General features: G+C 41.7%; 2 protein-coding genes across 27 annotated transcripts in view; one reads left to right on the forward strand and one right to left on the reverse strand.

Annotated features, from left to right (window-relative positions):
- The window catches only part of c2cd5 (C2 calcium dependent domain containing 5), a 21,745-nt gene extending 13,218 nt beyond the window's left edge, over positions 1-8,527 (reverse strand). For 8 of the 25 annotated variants that reach the window (XM_026999464.2, XM_026999455.2, XM_035524945.1 and 5 more), the window contains exons 1-12: positions 8,219-8,527; positions 6,045-6,154; positions 5,877-5,963; positions 5,612-5,783; positions 5,095-5,190; positions 4,761-4,916; positions 4,349-4,559; positions 3,076-3,249; positions 2,158-2,312; positions 1,991-2,047; positions 1,161-1,334; positions 263-351 (exon numbers count right to left, since the gene is read on the reverse strand). In XM_026999464.2, the coding sequence (XP_026855265.2) occupies positions 263-351; positions 1,161-1,334; positions 1,991-2,047; positions 2,158-2,312; positions 3,076-3,249; positions 4,349-4,559; positions 4,761-4,916; positions 5,095-5,190; positions 5,612-5,783; positions 5,877-5,963; positions 6,045-6,134 (1,461 nt within the window). In that variant the 5' untranslated portion in view covers positions 6,135-6,154; positions 8,219-8,527. Of the gene's footprint in view, positions 1-262; positions 352-1,160; positions 1,335-1,990; positions 2,048-2,157; positions 2,313-3,075; positions 3,250-4,348; positions 4,560-4,760; positions 4,917-5,094; positions 5,191-5,611; positions 5,784-5,876; positions 5,964-6,044; positions 6,155-8,218 lie in introns of those variants that run through there. The other 17 variants (XM_026999472.2, XM_026999471.2, XM_026999469.2 and 14 more) reach the window with 9 other exon arrangements.
- A 1,431-nt stretch (positions 8,528-9,958) lies between these two features.
- On the forward strand, positions 9,959-13,350 carry tnni1c (troponin I, skeletal, slow c). Of its 2 annotated transcripts, none has more exons than XM_026999477.2 (10): positions 9,959-10,005; positions 10,640-10,672; positions 11,075-11,095; positions 11,287-11,290; positions 11,377-11,415; positions 11,746-11,787; positions 11,940-12,071; positions 12,221-12,310; positions 12,416-12,598; positions 12,978-13,350. In XM_026999477.2, exons 1-10 carry the CDS (start codon positions 9,974-9,976, stop codon positions 13,077-13,079), a joined length of 678 nt encoding a protein of 225 aa, XP_026855278.1. In that variant the 5' UTR covers positions 9,959-9,973; the 3' UTR covers positions 13,080-13,350. The 2 variants fall into 2 exon arrangements, with proteins under 2 accessions (XP_026855278.1, XP_026855279.1); XM_026999478.2 differs by having other exon boundaries at positions 10,643-10,672.
- The last annotated feature ends 433 nt before the right edge of the window (positions 13,351-13,783 follow it).

A 13,783-nucleotide genomic window follows, 5' to 3' on the forward strand; every position in this document is an offset into this window, starting at 1 on the left:
GGGAAGGGAGCAGCCTCTGCTCTGAAGCCAGTTTGAGGGGGGCAGTTACAAAGAAGGTCTTGAACACTGAAAAAAGGAAGAAAGATTGCTGCACCCCTCCAAACATGGCCCATCTAGACATCTCCCCCCCCCAATTTTAACAAATGTCTCATAGGATGATGACACGTTTTGCTGTCCAGTGATAAACTGGCAGAGTAAAAAGTGAGTTACTGGGCTTGTCCCAGCTAGGCATTATTTGATGCACGTGTGTGTGTGTGCGTACCCTTTGCTCCAATGCTGATTGGGTCTGCTGTCTCAGTAGTGCTTTAAGAGGCCCCGCTTCCTTGCCAGCACTGCCCCCACTGCCCATGCCTGTGAAAGAGGGAGGAAAGATGCATAACATGAACTTGTGCACAATTCTATAATGGCAAACACAAGCATATAAATGCTGCTTAGCAGTTTGTCTTTAAGAAAAGTCTCATTATTTCCTCATTATTTTATAGTCAGTATGATCATGCAAGTCCAGTGAGCGAAATCATTTCATTTCAACTTGAAGGCCTCTGTGGACTATATTGGAAATTGCCCCAACTGGATCTAAGGGGAATATAAACGGAATGACCTTTTGGCAATTCTTTGTGTAGAGAACGTCCATAATCAGAGCGTTTAAAGTCCGCCATTACCTCTAGCAAGTACTACAGAACCCTTTACTCCCTTGTTAAACATCAGCCATGGAGGAATTGGTGTCACGTTGATTAAAGTAGGCATCAGCATGCATAGTCATGGACTAGATCATCAGCTTGAAAAAGTCTCACTGCCTGACCACTGAGCCCTGGAAGGTTCTACAGCAGCAGCAAATCCGACAAGACCTTGGGAGTCGTGGTGAATCTGGTCTACTTTCTCAGGGCATGAGAGGGTTTTGAACACAAACACTTCCAATTACATGCTTTTGTTAATTAAAACAAATGCTTTTGAACCACACAGCAAAACCATTTCATTCTAATAATGGGAATGACCACAAAGCCATGCACACACACACACACACACACAAAAAAAAGCCTGTTAGTTGACTCTCCAAATCAGAATATGATTTCCTGTAAATGGTCAATTTGAGGTGGCCATACTACGTGCAATCAGGGAAGTTGGGGTCAAGCGGTGACAACGACAGGATGGGTATGTCCTACCAGAGGCCACTAGTAGCAGGTCCTCACTGAAGGACACGCTCTTTCTCAGCATGGCTGTGTCTGACTGGCTCACATGGAGAGGGGGAGGAGTTGTACTCCTGGGGACCTTAGTAGTGGGAATGGGTGAAGACTTACACTGATGGATAGGAGAACTGGGAGACAGACAAATCCTCGCTGAGAGAAATGAAGAGAACAGCAGAAGAGAGGAAAAGAGAGAGTTTCGGAGAAAATAAGGAATGGAGAGATAATGTGAAAATTAAGCAAAAATGAAGCCAAAATTACTTATGACATAGGCCAGAGAGAGACAGAGGGAGAAGGACAGACTGAAAGAAAACGCTGAAGAGGAAGGCATCGGAGGATTTAAACACGAAGAATGTGGAATTAAACATGAGGCATTTAATGGAATTCTAGAATCTAGAATGGAATCAAATCATAGGGAAGTGCCTTAAAATTAGAGAGGACATATCACTTGGGAGTCAACTGATTAGGGATTACTGTAGCAAAGAAGAAGGGGGTGCTCCTCACTGTGTTTCCTAAAATTTACACTTCATTATGTAACAATGTAATTTACACTTATAACCTTCCAATAATTACACTGCCAAAGTATTTCACCTGTTAAAACAAAATTTTACTCACAAACAAAATTTTAAATTACACTCTCACAAATCCATACACACAAAAGAAGGGGCATGGATTAACCTAAAATTAAAGCAACAACAACAACAACAACAACAACAACAATAATAATAATAATAATAAACAAACAACAAAACCAAACCAGCATGATTAAACAACTTCAAACACAAAGAATGAGAAGTAAAGAGCGGTACCTCTCGCTCTCTGCGTCTGACCTGAGAGCCAGAAGTCGGGATGGTGCAGAGGTGGGGCTGGGGGGGGTCAGGAAAGAGCCTAAGCTCACTGCTGCTTTGACACTAGTGAGCAGGTGTGCACTGAGTGTTAGGTAGAGGGTATGGCGGCGGGGTGCGGATGCTCTTACCGGTTTTGGGGGTCAGACTCAGCTCCGTGTCCGAGGAGGAGGACTGGCGGCTGTAGGACTTGGAGGGGGAGAAGGAGGAGAAGGTTTGGGCTCGCAGAGGGGTGGGGGGTCCTGAGGACAATGGAACGCCAGGGGCCTCCTCCCCAAAACCCGCCCTGTCAGAGCAAGGAGGAACACGCTAAGTCTTGCGTGCCCATGCACTTTCCCTCCACACACAGGGTGTTTGTACGTGTGTGTGTTTTTGCGTGTGCATGTGCGTGATGGTGCGAGGGAGGGAGAGGGAGAAAGGCTGAGAGAAAAACGAGAAAAAGCTGAGAAGGGACGGAGAGTGCTGGCCACTGAGCAGGAGGGCCGTGGGGCTTGGTCCAGGAGAGAGTGTCCAGGAGAGAGAGCCAGGCACACCAAACAGTACAAACCAACCAATGTGACTTAAACCAAAGAGGGGGGAAACACAGGCAATACCAAAAACTAAAGTGACAACACAAAGCAATGAGATGAAAAAGCATTTGTTTCAGCTAACCAAAGCACAATGCTCAGCTAACCAAAGCACAACCCTCTGATAAAATCACAAGGAAAAATATAATCTTAATGGACTCCCCCACCCGCCTAAACTTGTAGGGCAAATTGATAAATTTATCATTCCTGTCAAGTAATGAAGCGAACACATAAAAGCTAAACACAGCAGCCAGGCCTAGACATCTGACTGGCTACACTGTGTGAGTGGCATCTTGAAGGCAGCCCACTGATTAGTCAGCAGCATAATTTGGGGCAGGCCTTAGCTGTAGAATAGGTTGCTTTGGCAGCTGAAGGGGAAGTCGGGGGAGTTCACAGCCATCTTGTCCAATGAAGATGGGGTGGTTGAGATCTGCAAGGTCATGGCAGGGTCATAGCGGGTTCATGGGCTCGTGGGGTACCTGCCTACACTGCCTGGCTCTGGGGCCCTCTGAGCTCCTGTGTCTGTTTTTCATACCGGCGAACAGCAGTGTTGGTACGGAAACGGAGAAACCCTGTGAGAGTCGACTGCTTGCACTGTGAACCGGACTGCTGTGAGTGGAGCGACATCCAAGAGCAGAAGGGACAGCCTGCGGAGAGCTACACACACACATACATACACACACACACACAGTACGTACAAACTTACATGTGCATATGCTCATACGCACGTTTCATTCATCACACACACAGTCGGACCAACAAGGCACATACAAACCTACTTGTACACACATGCGCTTATATGCAGATGTGTTTTATACACAATACACAGACACACAAGGCACAAATATACATGTACATACACTCAGACATATGCAGATGTGTAGTGCATAAATAAATATAAAACACTCACACAGAGTGCAAACATACACAATGACAAAATCATCCAAGCAAGCAGACAAACAGAATAGTCCAGCAGACACTGGCGAACAAAAAAAAAAAAAGGAGCAGGACAGTGTGCCCTGCTGGAGAAATAGAATATTCTCACACTCTCTCACACACACTCACTCTCACACACTCACTCCCCAAGGACGGGCAAAATCAGAGCGCAAAACAGTCAGTGTGGGATGGCACAGCTGCAACACCTCACCGGACCTCACCATGGCAATCATACGGGTGTGAGAAAGAAGCAGCATGCAGGAGAGGGAGATGAAAGGAGAGGGAGAGAAGGGGACAGATGAAGCTGGTGGAAAGGAGAGGTAAAGAAACCGTGCAGGTTAGGGAGGGGGGCTTTGAGGGGTTGGGGTGTGGAGTGTTTGTGTGCTGAGAATGTATTACAGTAGAACATACTCATAAAACAAACCCTCTCACACGCAGACAATGCGAGCTACCGCACATACAACGTGAGAGCACTGGATTTCTCCTACTGTTTCAAAGCCATCCCTGCCTAGCCTATAAAAAGCTTATTTCATGACAGGAAGATGGTAAAATTGATCAATGCATTCTGTGAAGCTAAATTTCAAATCAATTACTACAGTTACTTTTGGTTGGTAAATAACACCATTATTAAAAAATGCACTTATATTGATTTAACAAGTATGGCTGTATATAGATCCATTGTTGGATGACTTTTAAAAAGTCAATGAGGGATATGGTGATCTCCCACTGTAACAAACATTTAAACAGAGACCGTATCTGGTCCACCTGCTAAGGCTGAAGCACTTTGTGCATATTTCTGAGCGCAGGTGTGCTCACTCACTCTTTCATATCTTTTGATGGAGAGGAGTTAGACAGGTTCTGAACTATGGCGGCTGTGTATGTGCTGCTAATTTTGTCGAGTGTGCAGGCAGTGCCAATGGCTCGCACAACCAGTCCAGATTCGCCCTCCAGGTCAAAACACTGCAGGTAGCCAACCACTGCATTACCGCCCATCTCCAGCACCTTCAGACCTATCTTCCGTTGAAGTTCCCCTGCGGAGAGAGGGCCCCAACACCATGTGACACACACACACACACACACACACACACACACACACACACACACACACACACACACACACACACACACACACACACACACACACACACACACACACACAATTTGCTCTCTTGCCAGCTCTGGCAAGCTCAGTTGAAAAATGGGTGGCTGCAGAGGTGCATGAACTTTTGCACCTGACATAAGCGAGATGAGTCTCTGGCGAGCCTCGTTAGATGCACGCGGCGTCCGGATGCGGTCTATCCACTGGTATTCCGGGTCTTCGTTCACCACCAGCTCCTCCACAAAGCCATGAATGAGCACAGCACGGAAACACCGTGGGATAGATGTGGCTGTCACATGAAGAAGCGAAAAAAGAGAGAGAGAGAGAAAACAGATTTTTCAATCGGAATCACAGGGCAGTGAGCTGAATGGAAACAGAGAAATGGGAAGAACCAATGAATGAAAACCGAGAAAGTGAAGAGAGCAAAGAGGGGAAGGTCTAGTGAGAAAGATGGTATGGAGACTTACTGCAGAAGAATTTGACTCCACAGGAAGACTGACGAAATCGGTTCAGGTCATTGAAGAGGTCCACTTTGACTAGAACATTAATCTCTCCTCTTATACCTAAACACACGCCAAATTACACACACAGCAAAACTATATCACCACACAGACTACATGCAGTGTTACAGACAGTAACAAATCACCTAAACAGAGAAGATTTCAATTTGTATTTAGTTTGTTTGGGTTTTTTTTTGTTTTTTGTTTTTTTTTTTTAAATCATCTTTATTGCAAAGAATATTTTTAACAACCAAACAAAAGCTATCTTGACTTCAGAGGTGTCCTTTAACTCATAATGAAACAACCATAAATAGGAAATTAGAGTTTAAGGAGTTAAGAGTATTTGTAGTTTCAAATGTAAACATTTTTTTCAATAACTCTGACATTATGGCACTTTTTCTGCATTGGCTTCATAACTGATGTCTGGTAATGAGCCCCTGTGAAGTAACCCAGAAATAAACAGCGAGGCTGTATGCTTACACACCATGTATGGTGTCATAGATGGGAAACCAGCCAGAGATGACAGTAGCAGCTTCACTGCAAAGCAGTGGGTCAATGTCGATGTAAACCTTCCCTATTGCATCATTAGCACTGTATGTGTCGTGATCCAGAACTGTTATCTGCAATGGCTCGTCCTGTAAATCCTCATCATCTACCTATAGAGCCAGAGAGACAGAATAATTGTCTATGCTACTGAATGAAATTTCAGTATAAACAAAAATCATCTAAAGAACATCATCCAGTCTTACCTCAAACTTAAACCACTCTGAATTCCACTGAGGATTCAGAGACTTGGGACACACGTCAGTTTTAAAAGTTGTGGTACCAAACTTCACCTATACAATGTATTGCCATTAGTGTCACAAAGGATTTCTGTATATAATGCTAAAAGAGGTTTAGGCTAAGAGAGCACTCACCTCCACGAAAGCATCAGTAAGGTCACTGGCACGGTCCATGACAGGCAGATGCCGGCCTGCCACAACCTTCGCTTTCAGTTTCCCTGGCATTTTTTAAACCTATACCATACCTGAATTCAAACAGCACAAGCATGAAAGCATCTGACAAACAGTGTACTAATGCTATGCATTTAAAACAGCCATGAGAAGTCATGAATGCTCTCAACAGCTAAGCAGCACAGGCCATGAGAGGTGGACATGACAGATTAGGTGTATTTGAGAGTGTAATTTAAATGGAAGACCTCCTCAAAATCACTGAACTTTCTATAAATACTAAACTAGGCTGTGTGATCTAATCACCATTCTTGTTAACCTTGCATTAAACTATCCGCTATCTCTTATGTGAGCCATAATTTTGTTTTAAGGAGCATTTATTAAGGAAGTACACTATATTACCAAAAGTATGTGGACATATGTCTTGATTTAAGCATTTCAGTCACATCTATTGGTAACAGGTGTATAAAACCAAGCATATAGCCACGCAATCTCCACAGACAAACTTTGATTGTAGAATGGGTTGTATTGAACAGCTCAGTGACTTTAAATATGGCAGTGTCGTAAGATTCCACAAGACCTTTTTCAGAAATCTCTGCCCTGCTAGATCTGCCCCAGGTAACTGTAAGTGCAATTATTGTGATTTTTTTTTCCCCAAGGTAGGAGCAACAACAGCCATGAAGCGGTAGACCACACAAACTCACAGTACAGGTCTGCTAAGTGCTGACACACACAGTGCATATAAACTGTATATTTTCTGTTGCACTACAGTTCCAAACTGCCTTTGGAAGCAACATCAACTCAAGAAGCTGTGCTTCGGAAGCCCAAGATCACTATGGGCACACAAGCCCAAGATCACTAGAGTTGTGCAAAGTATGTTGCCACTGGACTCAAACAGTGGAAACTTGTTTGTTGGAATGATGAATTACACTTCACGAGCTGGAAGTCTTGACAGACAAATCTGGGTTTGGGAGATGCCAGGAGAATGCTACCTATCAGAACACATAACGCCAAAAGTAAAGGCTGGTGGAGGAGGTATAATGGGTTTGACCCCTTAGACACTGTGAAGGCTAATATTAATGCAAATATATTTTAGACAATTATGCGCTTCCAACTTTGTAGCAACAGTTTGGGAAAGGTCCTTTCCTGTTCCAGCATGTCTGCTCCCCTGTGCCAAAAACAAAGTCCATAAAGACATGACTTGATGAATCTGGTGTTGAACTCCCGTGACCTTCACAGAACGCAACCACAATGAACACCTTGAGTATGAATTGGAACATCGATTGCAAGCCAGGCCTTCTAGTCCAACATCAGTGCCTGACCTCACAAACACTCCTTTGACTGAATGGGCACAAATCCAAAATCTTGTCTAGAGCCTTTCAAGAAGAGTGGAGGCTGTAATAGCCGCAAAGGGGGAGGGACAACTCCAAATTCATGCCCAAACTTATAGATGGGATGGTCAGGTGTCAACATACTTTTGGCTACATCGCTTTTAAAGGCAATAATGATTCGCACAAAGTAAATACAGGTTTGAATGATATTTGCCTCATTTACTTAATTCCTCTGATGAAGACAAGCATTTGCACTTTGTTGAACTAGCGTTCGTTCACACACTCTCACAGGCTAGGCTACTTGTCGAGTAGCTAAATAGATACCTAGTACAGTGAATACCCCAGCTGCGTAAGTGAGATTTAAAGAGTTAGCCAGCTAGGATAGCTAGGTTAGCTAACGACTTGTAAGGCGAGCTAGATATGATTTTGTCATCACTAACAAAGCTTAGCTATCTAGCTAACCAGCTATCTGTAACAGTTATCTAATGGCTATTAGTCATCCAACAGTTACACCAAGGTATTTTCTCATCATAATTAACTAGCTAAACAGCACCCTGTCAGACCTGTCAAAATAACACTAGCAAGAATCCGTCGGTTTGACTCCAGAGTGGACAGCACACACACACTCGTTAGCTGCGTGGCTAGCGTTAGCTAGGCTGCACCTTGCGCCGTCAATATTAACGTTATCTAGCTGGTTAGCTAGCAACAACACAGCTAGCTAACGTGACTATCTTTAACGTGCATATTACTGTTAAATATTTACTGAGTTAACACGTGTTTATTGTTTATTATTTAGTGACAACTACTCACCAGAATTCGCCGTTTCAAAAAAACTGCAAAATACCGCAGCATTTTAACTTAACGTTACCATCTGTCCATTGGCCTACGGTTCCTTTCCCTCCCATAACACGAATTAAAATACCTAACGTTAGCTACCTTATTCCTGTCACTAAGGATTGGAAAAAGATGTGGATTACTGTTACACTAGATTAAAGAAAACAGCATATTTCTTGAAGATCATGTCAGTACTTCCGAAATTGTAAGAATATTATCTAATTACCACTAGCAAGCTTCAGTTAAAGATAAACACGCACTGCATCGAGGTTACTTGCCAACGAGGACAGGTAGGAGGGATTAATCAAGGTTGCCAAACTGTAGAAAATTCCTCTTTTGACGCAGTCACCCTGAATTTAGGTTCTGTATGAATGTCCCGAATATCTAAACTAAATATTACGTATTTTATATGTGTTAAGCGTCAAGTAGTTTATCGTTTTTCATGAAGTTGCTTGTTTTGCTCTAATTTATTCATTCACTGTGAACCAGACCTACAAATAAACAGTGCCCAATTTTATTTTATTTTTATTTTTCAATATCAACTTTAAAAAGACAACACGGCATCACAGGAATGTTTTTGAGGTCTTTCGGGGTAAGGGCAGAAGCCAAAGAAATGTGTAAATTGCCAGAGACACTTGAAGGCCTATGCTAAACCTGAGTGTTAAGTCAACCAAGACTGTCCTTTTGTTTGGTTATCAAAGAATCAGTGTATGTAGTATTAATGGGCCAGTTAAGTTTGCACTAATATATATCTCACAAGAGCTAAATGTGACATCAGTGACCTAAGAACTAATTATTTTTAATCTTATAACCGTATTGCTATTATTTGACACATATCAGCACTTTGCCTGACATATTCTTAGTTATCAAAATGGTCAACTCACATGCGCACAGACACGGACACGTGTCCAGTTTGACTTATTAATAAACCGATTACATAAGTTGATTCCTTGTATTGTAAAGTTATCACCTGACATTTAATTACTCCACTTCTGTGTGCCTTGTGCATGACCTTGTGTGCGCCTGATGGATTTTGTTCTAAATGAAGCCACAGGGTTTTTAACGCTGTCGAGTCTCCTTAAGTAGTAATGTACTAATATCGGCCTAATCACTCCAATATGTCTGAGAGACACTACTATTACCGTACGAGGCTCTGTCAATCTGTCCGAGCCATCTGTCAACGCGGTGATTGATGGGCACAGACGCACAATGTTGCATAATCTGGAGAGCAGGCATACCTTCTTCACTGACCATAGCAAGGTTACTGAATAAATAGCCTATATACCTCTGATGTGCAAACTGAGCGGGATGGGTGTGGCTCTATCATAAGTCTAAATCATACTTATAAAGCATAACAGTTATAGCCTATTACGCAGAATAATTACGTGAAATGAGGCTAAACAATTTTATTTTTAAAAATGCCAGACCGTTTAAAGTTTTTAAAGTTTTCTGTTAACATATTTTTTTACATACACGTGTCTCTGAATACCCACTGAGTGTATGGTGAATGTATGGTGGTGTAACTGTGTGTATGGTGATGTAATCGTGACGTTTTTAGATAAATGGCGTAATGTAGCCTATTACTTGTTAATGCTGCAGCGTACAGCAAGTTACTTTTGCTTCTAGCATTTAAATGGTTTTATTTGTGCTGCTGGAAAGTGATTGGCCAGGCTCAGTAAAGTCCAGTCGTCACTAGTTCTGCTGTGGCTTTGGGTGTGGGTCTGAGGGTAAATGACTGAATTCATCACATTTAAAAGACGAAGGTTGGCAAATCTTTTTCATAAACACTTGAAATGAAACTGATTAAAGATTTAATGAAACGGAATGAAAAAGTCTCCATGTGGGACTGGCAATATGACTGTCATTTGATAACATTTCAGCACTATTAATGTAATATTTAGAATTGGATAAGTGCTATATTATGTTTGCTGTATTATTATTATTTCACTAGAGTGAAGTGTAGTCTGCTGTACATAAGGTGTGGACATTATGATCATGGATTTTCTTGTCATTTATGATCATGTATAGCTGTAAAATGGTCTGATATACTTAAGTATGTGTTTTGTCCTTTGCTGACTGTTATTTTGGTGCTGAGTATTAGTTGGGTCAGTTCTACTGCAGTGAGAATGCTTATGGAAATATACAAAGTTTTTGTGAAATGCAATCTGAAAGCGGATATTTGACTTTGTTTTACTTTGTCCCTGTGTCACATGATGGAATATATTTGGCAAGTGCATTCCTCTCTTCTCTTACACTCACACACTCTCACACATGCATGCACACATCAGCCTTTGCCAGCTGGTCTGTGCATTCGCATTCCTATGCCTGTGTGCTATAATTATTTAGCTGCCATCTGTCACACATAAAACCCATTGTCTTTGTCCCTTGTGCTTTTAGTAGCTGCGTCTTTTCCCAGAAGCAGCATCTCAGGTATTGTAATCCTCTATATATCAATTTAGAAAGAACTGTACAGACTGAAGTAAAGAGTAACTGGCACTGTGGTTTTGTACTTTGTCTGCATCTATATGGTTTACCAGGGTTTAGATGCAAATGAGGTGGGAGTAAGCAAGTTCTTTTGCTTAGTAGTTCTGAGAACATGTTTAAACATCATACATTTGGAGGACGTCCTTTAAAAATATGATCAAGATACGGCAAACCTTTCTGTGGAATTTATTTTTGTTCCTCATTGCAACCTTTATCCGGCAGTTTACTCATGTCAGTTTACATTTTTGTTAGCCTTTCACAAGTAAATATTTAACAGAAGCTAGATGACATTTGACACTTTTTAGGTCATCCCACTCACTTGAGTTCCTGCCTTGTTTTCCTTATCAGAGACTTCAAGATGGAAGATAAGTGAGTATGGTTTTTTATGTTTGATAAATACCAGCAACTTTTAATACTGACCAGTAGAATTCTTTTCATTTCATTCATATCCATATAAACATTAATGTTTGCTTTACTACGGTTTTCTTGCATTCACTGAAAACACTAACATTTAATTTCTTCTCTTGTCCTTATCTGTCTGTTTGTTCAAATCTGTGCAGTGATGTAAGTGTTTATAATATTTAAAAACACATTCTGTAAATAAATGTTTTTAATGTAGGCATTTATTAAAGTCCCTTTTTCCTGTGCAGACAGAGCCAAGGCCCATGCCCCCGCGAGTGCAGGCTAAGGTACTTCCACCCACAGCTTACATTTGAATATTAACGTTGCAGTATAAAAGCTAGTTTTGTTTTGTACATTTGTTATTTTGATTGTTTGGATATGATTTTTCATGTAATCCATGCAGGCTCCGGATCTCTTTAAAGGGTCCTGTTAGCCGAACACACCTCTTTTAGATTTAGGCATTAATTTAATCAGGTTAAGTTCTATTAAAATGAATAGTAATTAATCATTTTATTCACATTACTAAGAAATGTAACAGAAATGTCTAGAAACTGAACTGATGGCAGTGTAAATAGATATTGTAATTATTTTCTCTTTTTTCTCTCCCTCTATTTCAGCCTAAATGTAAAATCTCAGCTTCAAGGAAACTCTCTCTGAAGGTAAGGTCTTCCTGCATATAGCTATATTATGTTCATCAGACCTATATATATGTCTGGGTATTAATGTTATTTATCGTATGGGGCATGTTTATTTGGGGGCATTGTATCCCACGTGTGCTTTTTAATGGGGGTGGGGGGATGTGTCTTTTTAGATCCTGCTACTGCAGAGAGCGATGGAAGACTTGGAGCAGGAGAAGGTGAATCGAGACGAAGAGAAGGTGCGCTACCTGGGGGAGAAGCTCCCCTCCTTACAAATGTCTGGCTTTGCAATGGAAGAACTGCAGGTGAGCGAGAGCAGCCCCAGCAGTGAGGTGCAGGAGAGCGAGTATCTGAGAAAGACCTCAAAAAGGTCCCAAAAAGGTCACCAAAAATACATTTTAAATTGGAGACAAAACACACATCAATAATGGTTCGTTTTCATTTATATTTGCAGAAACTGTGCAAACAGCTTCATGCACAAATTGATGTGGTGGATGAGGAGAGATATGACTTTGAAGCCAAAGTCAACAAGAACAACAAAGAAGTTAGTGGCATGCTGTCCTTTCCCCTGAACTGCAACAAACTCTACTGCTCTGTGGAATCACCATCTGTTTGTGTGTGTGTGTGTGTGTGCGCGCATGGAATACAGATTCATGAGCTGAAACTGAAAGTACAGGATCTTGGGGGCAAATTCAAAAAACCTGCTCTGAGGAAAGTGCGTGTGTCTGCTGATGAGATGATGAGAGCTCTGCTGGGCTCCAAGCACAAGGGTTCTATGGACCTTAGAGCAAACCTCAAATCAGTAAAGAAAGAGGACATTAAACAAGAGAAGGTATTCACACACACACACACACACACACACACACACACACACACAACTAAACAAACAATAAATAAAACAGCTCCATCCCAGTAGAAAAGAAAACCTGAAAATACATTTACATACTTATACTTGGCCACCTATGTGTGCATGTGCTCTCCTGAATACACTAGCTTTGCACCATTTCTCCACCATTCCTCCCAATTCCTTCAGTCCCCTCCTGAAAAACAGCAAGGGCAGACTTGGGCAATAGGGGATGTTAGGAGCCTGAGAGATATATACATTTAGTTGGCCAAGCAACATGTGCATATGCGTTCTCCTGACAACACGTGCCCTATGTACGTATATCTTACACTTATCTGTTCAACCAGTTTGTGTATGTAATCCGTAGGTGCTGACATCTGAGGTGGGTGACTGGCGTAAGAACGTGGAGGCCATGTCAGGCATGGAGGGCAGGAAAAAGATGTTCGATGCAGCTGGAGGAGGCCAGTGAGACGCTTGTATATTTTGTACGTATGACTGTGTGCACGTGTAAAAGTGAGGCAAAGGTTAGGAGAAAAAAAACAACCTGTTCTTTGTTTAAGATTTCCTCAGCAATCTCAGTTTTACTGGTCACCATTTATCGGTCAGCTTTCATGTCATTTCTATCATCTCGCTATCAGTTTTTATTTAATGCACAAAAAACAAGATTGAAAAGTTTTTTGTGTGTATTTTCTGGTAAAGCTGTGGATGCAAAAAAAAATAAAATTCTGGTGTCATAGCAATGTTTGTGTTTCTGATTTGTGAGAAAGTGATCGCAAAGACACACACTGACAGCAGAAAGTCAGAAAATGCAAGCTAACATAAGATACTGGGTCAGTACCACACAACAGAAGTTATTGTAAGAGACAGCTAAGACTGAACAAAAACTTAGAATATTCCAACTGACCCTAAGTGGAGTTTCTGTTTAGGGAGGGAGTCAGTAAATAAACATATATTTAAAGTGGTTCGGGGGTCATTCAGAGTGACAGGCACATGAGCATACCGTACAAGACTACCATCAAGAGGTTTGACCTGTGGTGGTAGTGCATGGGTATATATGTGTACTGCTATCTTTGGGAAGAAGAGCTTAGAAGCATCCTGTTGCATTCATTTATTCATAATGTTTGAGCGTAATGGACTGACAGTGAGAGTCAGCCACTTGAGAGACATGACCAA

The sequence above is a fragment of the Electrophorus electricus genome, chromosome 4 (genome assembly GCF_013358815.1).
Source record: "Electrophorus electricus isolate fEleEle1 chromosome 4, fEleEle1.pri, whole genome shotgun sequence".
Classification (NCBI taxonomy): domain Eukaryota; kingdom Metazoa; phylum Chordata; class Actinopteri; order Gymnotiformes; family Gymnotidae; genus Electrophorus; species Electrophorus electricus.